Source organism: Stegodyphus dumicola, chromosome 10 (genome assembly GCF_044657685.1).
Source record: "Stegodyphus dumicola isolate Sdum_Otavi_A_Nest chromosome 10, ASM4465768v1".
Classification (NCBI taxonomy): Eukaryota; Metazoa; Arthropoda; class Arachnida; order Araneae; family Eresidae; genus Stegodyphus; species Stegodyphus dumicola.
Window position 1 is genome coordinate 56,768,052 of NC_140777.1, and position 18,492 is coordinate 56,786,543.

The window sequence follows — 18,492 nt, forward strand, 5'->3', positions numbered from 1 at the left end:
ATGGCCTTTGTTAATGTCGGTTTAAAATTCTGTTAAGTGCTATAAGTTGCATTAATTTTCTATGCTTAAGTTTCCTTTTTATTTTCTCAGCAAAAATTTATTAATTAATAAAAAATATGAAAGTAAAAATTATCCTTCTTTCCATCTTGCGCTCACAAATCATTATGGGAATATCCATTTACACTTATTAAAGCATGCCTGAAAAAAGCATGTATGCGATGTTATCGTCATGCGATGATTTGTAGATACTTTATTTTTTACCACGATATTTTCGACGACGATGTTTTTAAACTGCGAAGTTTTTGAACCACTTTATTTTCGACGACGGTGTTTTGTACCACGACGTTTTAGAACTGCGATGTTTTCTCTTTGCGATGTTTTCTCACACGATGTTTTGTAGCACGACGTTTTCGCCTTGCGTTGTTTTCTCCGCGACGTTTTCGTCCACGATGTTTTTGCCGCGATGTTTTCGGCTGTAACCGAAAAATCAACGATTTTCGGAAAGCATCCTAACACAGATATTTCAATTGCTTGTTGGCTATGCTAACTACTTTCATTATGACAGCATGCAAAGGGTGAATGCAGTAAATTCTTATGACCACATTTAGAGCAACAAAGTTAAAGATTACTTTTAAGCTTCAGAGTTATGTTTCATATACTGCTGGCTATAAAAATTGCTACTCTAGTAAAAGGAGCAAATAGCAGAATATTACTTATTTTAAACACACACACACGAACTGAGCTTGGATGACAGGTGGGTTGCTTCATTCAATGCAGCTTCAAATCTATGCCAGGGTTCATGAAATGTAGTAGCTGACTAGGGATGTGTACCAGTCTCTAGGCTACCCATGATCAGATACTCTCAATGGGTGAGGGATAATGTAACGGTTGCTGTCCACATTACCGGCTATGCGAACAAGACGTGATCAGGATATGTACACAACACCACATACCAGCACGCCAGAAGAACGCAACTGACTACATTCGTGCTCCTCGTTGCCTGGATACACAGATACGCCCATCAGGATGCTGCACACAGATGGAAATTCGTCTGAAAAGACGACATGGAGCCTCTCCTGAGTCAATGTTCTCGTTCATTGCACAATTGTAGACTCCCCTTTCTTTGTTGCAGCGTCAAAAGAAGACATAATAATAATGGTCGCCATTCTGAAAAATTTCATCGCACTGTCCCGTGGAGACAGTTGTCGTCCTGCACGCAAGTCAAGTACGTGACGTGGCTGTACCATCTTGCAAGGCCGAGAAGACAACATATCTGTTCTCTCGGGAGTTACTAGTCCAAATTGTTAAGATCCTATATGGCGTTTAGTGCGGCCAGTCTGGACCCATCGATGCCTGATGGTCATACGACCCCAAGCAAGGTGATAAGAAATATCGCGGAACGATAAACCGCAGTCTGGATAGTACGAATATGCGTCAATATCCTGCTGAAGACAAATTCCAATACGTGTTGGTCGCATTACCTTCTTTTTACACGAAGCATAACACGATCTTTACACAAATAACCTATGTTCAAATGCAATTTCTAAATGTGCAATCTTTACATTAATACACATTGTAAGGAGCGTTACCCATACATATTTTGTGCTTATGCAGTGGAACATTAATCCTTTGCATACCCCAGTATGTAGTACCTTTTATGCAAATTTGTCGTTTTTCCGTTCCACCTTCAAGGTGTAGCTACTTTAACGGACAGCCGTGTACATAGCCGTCGCTTCTATTGAAGCAGCTATAACTGCTCCCTTTCAACTCCTTACAAGAGGAAAAACTTATGCTAAATTCCAGCATTTTACTGTTTTTAACGATTATCCAGTCGGACAATTAATGATCTCTGCCTCTTAAGTGTTCACTTGAAAAATAATGCATAAGATGTTTTGAAATACTGTTTTAATTTTAAAAAGAATAATACTTCCTATCAGTTCTGTATTTACATTTAATTTCGAAATTAATATAATTAAATTTAAAAAGTCGAAATTAAAATCTATCTCTGACACTACCAACTCGTCTTTCATCATTTATATTTATGGATACCATTTTGTTTTTGTTCTCAGTCAGGTTGTTTCAAAATATAAGCGCACCAAACTGTCACTGCAGTGTAGAAACTATTATAGGTTGCTATGCTCTAAACAGAACATGTTTATAACGACAACAAAATAGCATGTCTAGTATCATTAGCTCCGGCCTTCGAAATAAGATTATTCTACGATAATTACTATTCGATCGAATCGACCTTGATACTCATTCCTACTAAAACGTTATTTCAGCATTCAAGAAAGAAGTATTTAGAGGTCGGTGAGTTCTACACAGTGTTATTTTCTTTGTAATAATTGATGTATTATGTTAAAAAGGAAGTACGAAATTCGTAGCATTCAGTTTTGTAAAAAAATGCGCGCTTTTATATCGGATATAGCTAAAGTTCTTTTGTCCCTAAAAATGGATAAAATACTAAGTGTAATATAAACGAAAGAGAAATTGCAATTTGCAAACTAAAGATTATGAAATTATTCCATAAAGAAAAAAATTACACTTGAAATATAAAAAAATTAAATTAAAAATTTTTTTAATAAGTGACAGATTATGATCTAACATGTGGAAGGGTTTACCATCAGATTTCAAAAAGCTAAAGTATGTTAGAAATTTTAAAATATAAAAAGTAACAAAAACATCTGCAGTCTGAAATGTTCAGTTTACAGTTTAATACCTTAAATTTACCAATAAAAATCCAAAGAGCAAGAAAAAATATTTAAAAGTTTAAAACTCATTAAAAAACAAAGAAAAATTACAATTTAAAAACTTCTGGTTACTATGAAAACTACAATTTGAAACATCTTGTTACAATCTAGCGTCTAAAGATTCAAAAAGTTTAAAAATATTTAAGGAATTAAAAGATAGAAAAAGTCATAAGATTAAAAAGAAACCGGGATCTCATATTGGATATGCTGATATCAGATTAATACTTGGAAACAATTTTAAGCTAAGCAATTGCAATACGTCTTCTAGTTTAAGAATAAGGCCCCCCAGAAATGAAAGATGCCAAACATAAATTTTTATGTATTGAAAGTGAGACTTTGCTTGAATAGGTCATCAATCTGATAAATTAATCGTTTGAGTAAAATAGGATCTATCACAGTTCTCGGCTATTCTTCATTATATTGGTACAAATTTTGTACATAAGTAGATGATTTTAGTGCAATTATATGTGAAACTGTTATTTTTTTTCAATTTATGCGAAACTGTTGTATTTTTCTGTGTACTGTAACATGAAAAATCAAGAGAGACAAGCTATGCTGGTAACGTTAGAATACAGGGGCAAGTCCATTTAACTTTGAGTAAATGGGTATCTCGGCAGTTTGGGGAGATATCGATAAGCTGGCAACGGTTTTAGCGATAAATTTTTGTCGCCAAATTTGGCGAAAAATCGCCAAAAAATCGCTAAACATAGCGACCATTGGGCCACATTTTTGTCCGTGAAAGGTATTGTAATTGAATAAATGTAGTTGATCACTATATTAGCTGTAACCATAATTCGACTCTCGTATTGCCTTCCAGTTACAGAAAGTACTCGAGATATCTCGGCGGTCGGGTGGAAACGGAGACAGCATCTGCTCTCAGTTGTTATTGTTAGCTGTTAGCTCTGCGTTCCAAATACTATCTCCGAGCTATTGGTTGCGTTTAACGTTCCTAGTAGTTTGAAGTATAACTACTGATAACTACTACAACCTATCATCGCACCTGAGTGCATTGAGTCTACGCACCCGTACTCACGCAACAGTATTTTGTACTTAACACTACAAATATTAAATAAAACAATAAGACCCGATCAGAATGCTTCCGATATGCTGGAGTTGCCCTAAAAAGTTGCGAAAAGTTAGGAAGAAAAAGTTAAATTGCATGATACATAATATGATTTTGTTAAGGCGATAATGCTTCTAGGATTCTATCGCAAAAGTGAGTATACTACTTTACGCCACAAAATGTTAATGAAAAGTCTGATGCCGATACCATTTTGACTACACTTTAGGTGCCGTCTATTACAATAAAAAAGGGGGGGGGCACAACTAGATGTTATAGCAGTCCCATTATGCAAAGCTCTACGGCTAATCGTTTTTGAATAGTGCTAGATACATACGTACGTATGTACGTACAGAGGTCACGAAAAAGTCCATTTTGAACTAATTTTAAATCCATTTTACAATCTGTTTTGCAAAAAAGGAGTCCCTTATTCTGCCCGTAAGTACAGAAGCCCTATTAAAAAATGTGAACGTGGATTCGGGAACGGTCAAAATAGATATTTTCGCTGAAATATGATACCCGAAATTTTTCGCGATGACAGTACTTCCTTGTACGAAGTAAAAATCGGCAAAGCTTGTGGTTAGGCCAGTTTAAAATAGTTAAGTTTCTGAAGACACAAAAATTATACTCCAGTTCTCAATTCTGCAATATTTTAATTTGCGCGAAGAGTCAGCTCTGTGTTGCACATTTTTTTAAAGTCAGAAGTTTCATATGAGATTGAAAATGAAAACTTTATAAGCCGAATACAGAGGTTGTTTGCACATTTTTAGACGATTTTCCTTGTATTTACAGAAGTATTATACCTAAAATTTTTGTGTTTTAAATGTTCTATTTGACAACCCTTATTCTTCACTATCTTTCTATGTCGTAATTTCAAAAATAATAGAAGCCTTTTGCAAATATCGGAAGAGGTATTTTATCCCACTCCTCTTGAACAGCTTTACAAAGTCCAAGGAAGGTTGTAGGTGTACGTTTGTACAATTCGCCTTTTTAAAAGTGCAAAAATTCATGGGGTATACATCAGAATATTTAGGGACAGGGGCTTGATATTCGTTTCTTGTTCCATTTTCCTAAGAAATTAACAGCGCATTTTGACGCGTGATTGCTTGTTTCGTCTTGATGCAGTTCTGCTGATTGATGGCACTGTGGCTAAAGAGAAGGCTTTTCATATTTGAATATTGGGTATCAGAATATATTCCTGATAGTACGTAGAATTGATCTTAGCAATTTTATCTACTCTCTTTATTTTTAATTTGCCGTTATATTAAGAACCAGCAACAATCGAAAATCCCTTTCCATTGTTCCAATTGAAAAAAACTTTCTTCAGGTTCTTTGAACTATGTTTTAAGATTTTTTCTCCTCTTTGATAATAATAAATGGATCTCTTTTTATTGCAGTCATCTAAGTATACCCAATATTCATCTATTATGGCAATATTTTCTCATTTTTATCCGGATAAATATTCACATAAAGAATTCTTCAGTGCGTTCTGCGTTCGGCGATATGTCGTTGGGAAAGAAGACGCACTTAATATTTTTTCGTCTTTTTAAGATTCAAATCAGCATTAATCACTTTGTTTACAGTTGATAGTGAGCGTTTCGTTACTCTCCCTTTGACTTGGCGGAGTTTCTTTTAACACTAAAGATCTTACCTTTGCAAAATTCATAACATTTCGTTTTTTCTTTGGGTATTATTTAGAACAATTTTTCCACTTGAAGCCAAACTTTGACATTTTTTTCCTTTTTTGTTGACTATGTTATCTATCGTAGCTTTAGATATCAAAACACCATTGCTTGCACGGTGTTTTGTAATAACTAGATACGAATAATTTTCTTCGGAAAGTGCACAGACATAGCCTTCCATCCCTTGCTTCTTTAAAACCGCTATTTTGCATGCAAACAAAGCTGTCGAGTAGCACATAATAATTAATACTTTCAAATATATAGCTGCAGTTAAAAAAATGTCCAAGCAGATAAATTTCTTTTATAGCAAAATAAAATCGTCTAAATGATGTACAGGATCAAATGGATCAATTGTTTTACTCTTTGAAATATTTTTCATAATTTTTTTTTATAGATAACTTATTTCACTTTGCGCCAGAGATTTTGTTGTCCAGTCAAGGCCCAAATTAGCCACTGTCAGTTATATGTCTTTTTCTCATGGCCGTGGATCCAAATAGTAATAAATAAATCAATCAAGAAAATGATCTCAAAGATGCTATGAATCACTCACGTGTAAGAAAAGTTGGTGATCATTGCGGAAGTTCTTAAGACAGAATTTTTCCAGAAGGTCATCATTACTGTGATTAGCTGCCTAAAGTTGGAAAATTCCCACAGCAAGATTTCAGGAACGTTGTAGAATTCCTTTATCACTATTTTTCCTTTCTCAGTGGTTATTTACACTATTACCTTAATTGAGATGAAAACCTATTTCTAACTTTTCGCGATGGCTTGAAAATGCGAGAGATTTTTTTATTGATTCGTTTTTATTTGTCCATCTGTAAAATGAATGCTAAAGAAATTTCGAAATTTGAATTTAGTTACTTTATTTAGCTTACAAACTAAGTTTATAGATATGTAGAATTCATCAAGCTCTTTGGATGACATTATAATACCCATTGCCAAAACATTCTTTGAAATTAGTCTCTATTTGTACAAGAATCATGAAGAACTCAAACTTTTAAGTTCGCAAAATCAGGCCCTTAGCAACGAGTCTCAGTAAATTCTCAACGTACTTAAAGGTTTGATGATTATCAGTATTCGAACTTGTTGAACGATGTAATAATGATGAATGATCTTTTTAATGTTAATCTAAGTAACATCCTCTAGGTAGCGAAGAAATTCTTTAATTTGATCAAAATTCAACGAAAGAGGCTAATCAATCTATGTGGTAGTCTGTGGAACAGGAAATTTGCTGTTAATTTATTTAGCTTTTGTGTTTATATGTAAGATAAAATATTAACTTAAATTCCAACAGCCCCTTAACTTTCTTTTAAAGATTTTTATTTCGTCTTTTTCGTCAATAAATAGTAGCCGCTAATAATAAATTGGTTTAAATTTCGTCATTTCAAACTTAATTCTTTTAGTATGATTTTTATGAAACTATGACGCAGATACTTTCACGTTTCAGCCAATTGTACTATTCAAAACTGTAAACTAAAACTTAAATTAACTAATCAAAATGCAGTGACATTATAACTGAAAGAGAATTAATAAACCTTTCATTTGGAAATAAAGCATCCGTTTCCACTTCTCTGTATTGCAAGCTCTCTGTTCTCCAGCTGCTATTTTGTTTCTCGAATGTATTACAATAGTGCTTAAAGAAAATTATTTGTAAATGAGTATTCAAGAAATAGTGCATTTTGTACACAAATTATCATCTGCATCAACAAATACTCGCCAAGAATTAAAATATAAATGTGTGCCATGACTGCATCATTTTAATTGGGTACTATTTCCACGTTATCAGCAAGTACAGGTCGAAGCAAAGTCGCCACTGTGTATTTCGTTAGATATCGGTTAGGTATCGTCGGGCCTCGCTAACTGTTACATTCCTGCCGAGTTTTGAGACAGAGCCCTCTAGGTGGCGATGCGAGTATCTCCCATCCTTCTTACCTTCTCAACAATCTCTCCAGAGCGCTTTCGACTCGTCGTGTATATCGAGTGTTTCTTTGCCGCACAGACACTATCCGCTTTCAAACGTCCAAGCCTTCTCTGCGATTCGAACCCGGCCTCATCAGTGCTGCAGTCAGCTTTGATATTAAATATACTTTTACTAGGTACTGTATGTAATATTTAGAAGACAAATATATTTAGACAAAGTATCAAAAGAGAATCGTGAAAAATGTTGATAGCATTAACGCCTTCTTTAACAGGATAAAATAGTGTACTTTGTTTCCTACTAACGTCATTTCATAGCAGCCAGTTAGTCCTGCGGTTCTTTTCAGTAGTCATCTTGGAATATTTTTACCTCTCCAACTTCTGCAAACTATTGGTTCGGTGCATAAGTCCGTGACGTTCTTTATTGGGTTTCCGTTTAAAATCATACTGTAATTTTATTAGTATAAAATACACTACAGAACGCTACAAAACAATACAATACACAGTAACAAGACATTTATACGCTACGTCATAAATCAGTAATTACTCACTCGTTCCCTCATAATGTGATCACTATCTTTGTCAATGGCTACCTGCCAGCATTCAGTGCCTCTCCTATACAATTAATGCGGTTTAGAGTTGAAGAAATTTGTTAGCCAAATGGTAAGAGAAGCTTCATTATGAAACTGTCGTCCTCGAATGCTGTTAGAGAGAGATCAGAAAAGCTGGTAATATGAAGGGATGATTAAATGTGTCAAAAATGTTAATTTTTGTGTATTTGACCAGGGCTTTTTCTTTAGCCCTGCTACTTGACACTACATACTACTTAGCCCTGAACAAAACGATATAAGCCCCATCTTGCAACAATCAGACTTAAAACTGAAGAGAAACAATTGAATAAAGAAAAAAAAAAAGAAGGTTTTGCGATGCAGTATTGCTAACCCAATGAAGAACGGTCCAGACATTACACCGACCCAGTAGTTTCGATTAGAAAAAGCATTGTTTTTGCAGTAAGGGCTCAAAATTTTGACAGTTCATCGTAGAATCGTTGCTGCATGTCAACTATCATGATTCGAATTGCTCTTCTAGTTTCATGCAGAACAGTATGGGCTAGATTCTTCGCTGAGCAAATTCAAAGTAGCATATTTCGTCACTTCCGAACAAAGACTGAAATGCAAATGGCGTATTCTTCATCTGAGTCAAACACACAAGCGGCCGAGCGGTAAAGTCGCTGAACACTGGCAATTCGGACTGGCTGCATGGGAGTTTTCAAAATTTTCCCCATGTGTAACGTGTATACGAGTCAGTTTCCTTTAGAACGTCCTCCACGAAGGCATCCCTCTCCTTAGGCAGATAGCCCTCGGGTGCTTTGCTATAGTTAAATAAAACAAAAAAAATCGTCTGAGTCAAGCGTTAAAAGTCACGTGACATTAAAACATCATTAACCGGAACCGGAGTACTTGGTCTGTTTGACACTGAATCTTACTTTATTTAGTAGTGTAACCAACCCTTTAACATAAACTGTTGGAATAACTGTGACAACAAGGGTGCCCTCTGGTGAGTAGCCAGAGAAGTACTTCAGTAAAAGCCAAGTGTCTAACTTGATAGGTTGTATCAGACTCTTGCTCTATAATTTTCTTAAAGTCCGTGTATAACTTAGAACCTGTTAATAAATATTTGTTACACTATACACGACTCTTCTATGACCCTATCAAAAGGACTTTCTGACAATAGTTCATTAGTAGTTTGGAATCTTAGTTCAGCTCTTAGTTTGTCTTTTGGCATTGAATAAAATGCCTAGAAAATGTGTGAAATATTATTCGTTTCCCACTTTGAAGCTCAATTTTCGGCCAATTTTCATTCTTTGTATTGTCTAGGCGTTCTTTCACACACTGCCAAGTGTTATTTTATCTCGTGACACCAACTTTCTGACGAGGAGTTAAGAAATACGTAACTCCTTGTTTTATTTTTCTTAAATTTGATTTTTACTCCAAATTGAATTGACTAAAATGCTTCATAAGAATAAGTTCTTTGAGTATCAGCATTGGTTCATAATTCCTTCTATTCGCGGAAATATTTGGCCTGACTAGAATTGCCGGTTTGGCTTTAACTTATAACTCGAGTAAAGACGAAACACTTTCGTATTTACGTATTTTTATCAATTATTGTTCATTGAACGGGAGTTGGTTTGTTCCCCTTGAAAAGTCAACTAATTTCCGATCAATGACAATGATTACATGTTTTAATTTTTTCCTTTTACAATTGAAATTTTATTCTTCATGATGATTTAACTCCAGTCCCCGTTAAAACATTATTAATATTTTACTTTCAAATTACCAGTATGGATTCACACTTTTAAAATAATTCTACTTTAATTAAACTTAGGAGATAATATAATCAATTAATCAATACTGTTTAGGAAATAAATTATTATTAACTAACTTTGCAGCAATTGCGCAAGTAGTAATAACTTGTATTCACACTAAATGGATTTAAGATCATACAACATTTGATATGCTAAATAGCAGCTATTAGCGCTATTTATCTCTTACCTAATGTACCCACTTTATATATTATCTCCATTCTTTTTTAAGTTTTAAAGTTCTTATACAAAAACTTTACTGTATTGAAGGTTAGCAGCCTCCTTACTTTTATATCTTGCTAGTTTAACTCATATTGAAATCATTAAATGTCATTCCACTAGATGACAAACTTGAAAATTTAACGCCATGCCTGCTACAGGTAAACCCAAAAAACAACTTCTATGAAAAACATTTAACTGTATTTACATGATTACATGCGGTACTTGACATATTAAATATATAGGACAGACTAAAAACAATCTTAACTTTCGAATCAATAACCATAGAGCTCAAATCAAAAAATTCAACGCACAAAAAATAGCATTAAAATAAGTACACCATCGCAACTTAATACAGCAGAATTAGAACACTTTAAACACTATGACTTCAACTCTATTCAACTTCAGATACTAGATATAATACCCAATCACAAAACACGAATTTTTCAGGAATCTCTCTATATACTAAAACAACGTTCACTTTATCCATATGGACTTAACACTTATATACATAGTCATAGAGATACTTCTAAGAAGTCTATTTTCAGCCAATTTAAGATCTACAGCAACAAAACGCAGAGAGGAAAAAGAGGAAGCAAAATAAAAAATAATGCGAGATTTTTATCCACTTTGGATACACTTGCATTGAAAAAACAATTGAAATGTTTTTTTGACTCAGACTACTTTCCCAAGAAACTTCTCAACTGGTTACACTCCTGTACTAATAAATTCCTTATCAAACTAAAAAAATTCATTCAAGAAAGCTACGACGACATACAAATCATTAAAGACATGATTCTTAATTTTAGTCTTTTCAGACTCTCTAATAGTCTCACTCAACGCAAAATTTATTTTAAAGTCAATTTTCTGCATCCGCAGTTTGACAATATTCATTTCTCAAGAATCATCAGAGATTATAAAGATTACTTCCCCGCAGTTGACACAATACCAATGATTGCATTTAAATATCAAAGGACCTTAAGCAACTTGCTCACTAACCACCATGAAATAGATGAAACTACAGAATGACATTGTAAGACACCAATTTACAGCAATTACGTAGATTCTCATCACCAGCACATAATTACTGGCAACCTGAATATCATACAAAACCATCAACTAAAAACACTAATGAGTTATGGTACAAAATTTAGACCAGTCAGAAACATGACTACAAATTACTGTTACAAGACTTTCGAAAACAACATCAACGAATTTATAGTTAAAGCAAGCTATCAAATGAATTTACCCATAGATACCTTCTTAAAATGGAAAGCTAAAATTCTTCAACGCATATCCACCGAAATCAGTCACCTCAAATTTAAAAGTACACTGAATTGGTCGCAACTTACATCAGGTATTAATAAATTAAAACAGCTTTTTACTATTACAAAAATAGATTAAGCAACTAATAACTTTAGCATTATATGAAAACAATTCTACGCTGAAATTATTCATAAAGAACTTCGCAACTACTTACCAATTAGCCAACCTTACAGAAACATCTATAATAAACAGGATTAAAACTTTTCATAAGAAACTCAATATTACTTTCAATGCAAACTACAACAGATTTACTAATCTTTATGCGATTCCCAAATTCCATAAAACACCATTAAAATTTAGATTTATAGCTAATGGAACTAATAATTACAAGAAAAATGTAGACTATTATTTTTCAATTCAACTTAATAAAATCTGTAAATTTATTTTCAATGATTGTAACACTAATCATAACTATTGCTGGATCATTCATAATAACACTCCTGTCATTAATACCATTCAAACCATTAACATCCAAAACATTAACTGCTATGATTTTGAAAATTTATATACCTCACTTCCTCTAGAAGAAATCTATACCAGTCTACTTGATCTACCTAAACTTTTCCCTAATATACTCAATATCATGACTCTTGACAAATGGAAAACCTACCTAAAATGCACACTTTTTCATAACTACATCAAGTTTCAAAATCAACTTTTTAAACAAGTCAGAGGATTGCCAATGGGCTTACATTCCAGCTCCTCGATCTGTAATATCTTTTTATTTGTCAAAGAATTTAACTTCCAAAAAAATCTACAACCACAAGAGTTAAATTACTACAAACACACCTACAGATATATTGATGACCTTATTACAATTAATAATTTTGGTAAAATTGAACACTCCGAGATTTATCCGAATTGTCTTACACTTAATAAAACTAATAATTCACAAAATAACATAGACTTTCTAGATCTTCAAATCATTAACTACAAAAAAATTTTACTTTTTGACAAAACAAGAAACTTCAATTTCAATACTAACAAATTAATAAATTGGAACTCCAACATATCCAAAAAAGTAATTAACAATACTATAATTAATCAAATACAACGAATTAAAACTATATGCACAGATACAATAGATTTACAACGCGAAATTTTGATCCTTATCAAAATTCTCAAAAATAATCTAATTCCCATTCAATTTATCAACCATTGCCTTAAAAGAGCAGGCGTTAAATACTCACTCTAAATCATTTAACTGATAGGGATATGATAATTTGTTCCTAAACCTGAGAAGGCGGTATAAGTTGGATGACTGTCAGTTGGAAGATTTGTATATAGTGTAATTACTCAATTGTATATATTGTAAAAAGCTAATTGTCTTCAGACATATACTGTTACTATACTGTTACTAAAAAAATGGGCCTATTTCATGCCTTTAGTCTGTCTATCAGCTCTTGGACAGTGAAAATTCCTTTTTCCTTTCTTAAATTCTTAATCATTGCGACACGACAATTAGCCAGAAATTAATTAATTTCCATTCACTAGTATTTTCAAAAAAATCTTAACAGACAGTCTCTCTCAGATAAGAACTCCACAAAATACATCCCTCAAGAATTCCAAGTCCCACCCACTACCATAAATTACTTCACCCAAGTCTTACCGACTGATATTATTCAAAGCCCCTACTGCCGCTAAGAATTTTCGGACACCCTACACTTCTGAGTCAGACACGAAGAGAACACTTTGCCAACTCCCCCACTAGAAAGAATGTAAGTTACTTAATACCATTTCTGGCCTTTATATCTTCATGTACATTCACTGATCTTATTTATATTAATTTCTATATTATTTTTATATTATTTTTATATTGTCTTTGATTTGTTTTTACAAAGTTTGCATTATTTATCTCATTTCGTAATCTTCTATGTTTATTTCAACTTTACTTTGAATTCGATTTCATAATGACAATTTCCAATGTTTAATTTCTACAAATAATATAGTACTCAAATGCATAAACATGAAAGTGTCGGGGACGGTTACTCGAGTTAAATAGGATTTCTCTACAGTAATTGATTTTTACTCCAAATTGAATTGACTAAAATGCTTCATAAGAATAAGTTCTTTGAGTATCAGCATTGGTTCATAATTCCTTCTATTCACGGAAACATTTGGCCTGACTAGAATTGCCGATTTGGCTTTAACTTATAACTCGAGTAAAGACGAAACACTTTCGTATTTACGTATTTTTATCAATTATTGTTCATTGAACGGGAGTTGGTTTGTTCCCCTTGAAAAGTCAACTAATTTCCGATCAATGACAATGATTACATGTTTTAATTTTTTCCTTTTACAACTGAAATTTTATTCTTCATGATGATTTAACTCCAGTCCCCGTTAAAACATTATTAACATTTTACTTTCAAATTACCAGTATGGATTCACACTTTTAAAATAATTCTACTTTAATTAAACTTAGGAGATAATATAATCAATTAATCAATACTGTTTAGGAAATAAATTATTATTAACTAACTTTGCAGCAATTGCGCAAGTAGTAATAACTTGTATTCACACTAAATGGATTTAAGATCACACAATATCTGATAGTAAAAATATTGATCTTGGCTTCTTAAAGAATCAATATAAATCAATTGGGCAGTTATATGAAAATTTTACAACTTTTAGTCTTTACTGTAAACATTCATAGCGGTTTTATTCCATAATTTTAAACTCTGAAAATTACAACCTTTGTATAGTTTCAGAATTATTTGTTTTTTATTACCATCAATTATACATCAATTTCTCGAAAACTTCTTATGGGCTAAATCGGACTTCCTCGGACTCCTACGAAAACTCTTATAGAATTAATAGATTCCTATAAATTCCTGTAACTTCTTATGGAGTTAATAGATTCCTATTAATTCCTGTAACTTCTTATGGAGTTAATAGATTCCTATAAATGTATACTTATTCTCATACTATAAATATGCAATGATATATTCATTATTACATACTTATAATATGAAATATACTATAAATATAATAAATAAATAAAACCTTCTATAAATGTATAATAATTATCATTTTTCAATCCACTCACCGATGACACAGCTTTTATTGGAAGCGTGCCAAGAAAATTCAATTTCCATTTTAGGGAAAACAGGAATGTTTTTAAGATTTCATCTCTATCAAAACACTAACATTCTTTCTTGGATCATTCATTGGAAACGTTAACCTTTTTTGCAAACGGTTTCAGTTTTCTCGCTCGTGTGCAGAAGCATCACGGGGATCGTACAATGTTATCACAACAACTACTAAATGTTTGCTTACCTGTCTTATATCTTTTATTTTTATGTTAATTCTTTCCTGTGCGTTCTATTTCTTTCGTTAGCCTTCACTAGAATCTAAATTAGATTGAGTTTAAATATAAATTCGTAACTGAGAGCGACATCTGTGGCAACGGGTATTCTTTTTTGGAGATCTAGGTTAAGTGAAAGATTTTTTTTTTTTAAAATTCGTTAGCTCATAGTCGCACTCATTATTAACTGAAGTTACTATCGTGTTATACATACTTAAATAACTGCATTTATTTTATCCTCCTAATAGCGATAAATTTCAGTTGTATTATCAGCTTGTGTACATTTAATAAAGTTTTCAACTAACATTTAACACTTCTGTGTTACTGGAGACTTCTATGTAAGTGCGAAAATGGAAATTTGTCAGAAGCTCAAGAAGATTAAACGGGTTGTAATTTAAACCATGGTTGAGCTCAAGGTTAAAGTAGGTTAAATTATAAGGTATTTCACCCACTTCCCTAGCGTGCCTTCGTGGTGTAGTGGTTCTGCACGCTGGACCGGTATTCCAGAGGTCCGTAGTTCGATTCCAGGTGAAGGCGGTTGCATATTTTTCATCTTTTCTGCTTCCAATTAACCTAATGACTCTACAAAATTTAATTAACTTTTAGATTTAATGTATGCTTAAATTTTAAGCTAATTATAAGTAACTTTTCATCTTTCATCCAGTAGATATAATATTAAACCTAATTAACTTTTAGGCTAACCACATATCTTTTATCATAAATTTACTTTGCTAAGCTGTTTCTGAAATTAATATAATTATCGATAAACGATTAAAATAACGATTAAAGTATGTTATACTTCACCAAATAAATAATTACTCAGCATCTTTCAAAGGCTGCAACTTTATGACTAAGAGAAATAATTCATTACGAAATTTTAAAATTTTAAAATTTTTATAATTTTTTTATTTTAAAGAAATGTAATATTAAAAAAACACTTACAGGAGATTTGGAATAGAAACTGAACATATGAAATTAGACGGTAAAAGAACATTTATTCAGATTTATATTTTTTTAAATAAAACTGTAGAGCAGTATATGGTTGTTTTTATGCCTAATTATAAATTTTACATTGTCGTGTTTCTCTTCCATTTGATATGCTAGAGATTCGAGTAGTAATTTTATTGAAAGAAAGTATTACTTGTTTCCAAAGCAGTAATCCCGTTACACTTGTAACGCCTAAAATGTTGAATACAGCTGATCCGACGATAGTTCCAATACCGATATCTCCTTTCGTCACAAAAGAACCTGAAAAAATGGTCACATTTGATTCATCAAAATCAATAGTTTAGACATTTTATGCATAAGTACATTTTTTTAAGATTATATTATATTATTTTTTCCTTTTAAGGAAGATTCCTAAACAAGAGTAAAAAATAATGATTACCAAACCCGGCCTCAAAGTCTAAAAAAAATTCTTTTTTTTTAATTATAAAAGAAATGAGCAAAATTACCGACTATGTTTCGTACACAGTTAGTTCCCAATTTACCAAGGATAGATTAACCCGATTTCAGATTAGCTGAGAGGTGTTTAAAAGAATATTAAGTTTGCTTATTGGGGAAGATGGGAAAATTATTACCCCCAAATCACCGGTGTAAAACAAAACTGTTCACAGAAAATGCCAAAATAAAGGAAAATTGGGTGAGATAAAAGCAAAGAAAGGAAATGTCATAGTATTTGGGAGTTAGTTTTACCCACAACAGTGCATAACTTAAGTGGATGTAATCAGGAATACTATCTTTAACATCGTTAAAAAATAAATTTCTGTTACACATTGATTCCTTATCGAATTACAAGAGTAATGTAAACAAAAATAAAGAGTTATGTTTTCCTTAGGAGGACTGATTTAATTTAATTTAATGAATTAATGATTAAATGAACGTAATTAAATGAACTTATTCTTCAGGTTAAACTGTTTGAAAATAGAGAGTGTAGGGAATTATTGCCCTTCCGATTATATGCCTTTCATACTGTAAGTAGTAGCCGGCAATCGGAAGATTCGAAGTTACAGTTTCGATTTCTGTTTTTTCGTGTTTTCTGATTTGAAAAACCTTAATAGATTCTGCAAGTGGCGCTCGACTAAAAATACGTTAGATTATAATTCCTTACCTCCTAGATTTGGGGATTGGGTTTCTTTCGTCACTAATAGTCCTTTAAAAAGGAAAGCATGCAAGGAATTTTCGTCTTCCTCACTGCGTTCCTTCATAATGTAAAGAGGTAGCTCGCAGCTGGAGGATCCGGAGTTCGAATCCCAGCATTCCATAGCTTATTTTTTGCTTTTCCTCATTTGGAAAGCCAAGTAGACTTTACAGGATCAATTGTCAAGGGTTAATTTGTACTGTTAATTTTAGTATTGGCTATTTCATTTTTCTCCGTTTTCCTAATTGTTCTCGTGCTAAACATGATTTTAAGTTAATTATGTATGTCCTTTCCCGTGTTATTCTTTTAACTTAAAAGATAGATTGTTAAATGAGATAATAATGTAAATATTCTGTATTATAGCCTCAATCCAAAGAAGACAAATGTAACTTCCATTTATTTATTCCATCCAACTTGTATAATTTGACTTATAACCTCTGTTTAACATAAAATACTTGTTTCATATCTAAATATTTTATAATAAAATATTCCAATCTAAAATCAATCTTAATTACTGAAAACCGAATATATTTTTAATCTTCAGTAAACAGGCTGAGATATGCTGTTCGAATAAATCCTAAAATCATTGTTTGATAAGGCTATTTTGGTATTTTCATGGCATTCAGAGCTATTGTTTAACAGGGTTTAAATTCATGTATTTTGTTGCCGTGAGTGAAGGGAATTTTTTATATTTAACTTTAGCACAATAGAAATTAATGTAATCAGTTCTTACAGTTCGGTAAGTTGTCATTTTATCAGAACTGATTGTGTATTTAACATGATATAATTCTAATATTTTATTCAAAGTTCGTGATATTAATTCAAATAAAGCGTCCGCAGACTTTTCATTTCAAACTAGAACTTTTTCAGGCAAGCTATTAACTCGATCTTTAAATAATGGGAAGAACCAGTGGTCGAGTGGATAAGACCGCTAAACGCTGGCAATTCGATTCGGATTCGAATCCCTGCAGATGGATTGGTTGCATGGGCCTTTTTTGCGATTTTTCTGAATTGTAATGTGGATATGAGCAAATTTCCCTTAGAAAATTATCCTTGAAAATAGCCCTCCCTTTAGGAAGATAAAATCATTGTGCTTTAGCATAACCAACTAATCAAATAAACAATAAGAAGGGTAAAATGAAGACAAATTCAAAAAAAGACGAAATCTCATTGATGTAGTTAAACCTTCCACCCCTTGATTTTTTTTAGAATCAAAAAAATAAAAAGGACACAAAATGTTTTTGATAGGTGTTAGAAGAACTCTCTTGGAACATATTATTAATAAGTTCCTATCTGAGTTGTAGAAGACGCCGTGGCAACTGCCACCTCTAGGTCTCAATGTAAACAGACGAGTAGGAAAACGCATACTTACAAGCTACCAAATGAGATCTGTTGTAGTGACCGATAAAATAGACCTCTATTTATGAAGGTGGTAAATGCCACCAGCACAGCCGGCAAAGCACACTAAAGATATTTTCCTATACAAGGATGCCTTCAAGGAGGGCATTTTAAGGAAACTTCCCCATGTTCATGTTACACACGGGAAAAACCACAAAAAATACCAGCCAGCTCCTTCGACGGGCTTCGAACCCGATATCTTCCAGTTAGTACTGTTGTGGAAAAAAGCATAATTCTTCGGCTACATACCATCTTGCGAACGGATTTCAAACAAGCCCACATACTTTCATAGCCTTTCCTTGATTTAATGCGAATGGTCATTACTTAATCC

At 32.7% G+C, this 18,492-nt stretch overlaps 1 protein-coding gene across 2 annotated transcripts in view; it reads right to left on the reverse strand.

The window, feature by feature from the left end:
- LOC118193527 (sodium/potassium/calcium exchanger 5-like) overlaps window positions 1-18,492 on the reverse strand; it is an 89,908-nt gene that overhangs the window by 56,531 nt on the left and 14,885 nt on the right. For both annotated transcript variants that reach the window (XM_085824946.1, XM_085824947.1), the window contains one exon: window positions 15,765-15,871. In XM_085824946.1, the coding sequence (XP_085681072.1) occupies window positions 15,765-15,871 (107 nt within the window). The remainder of the gene's footprint in view (window positions 1-15,764; window positions 15,872-18,492) is intronic.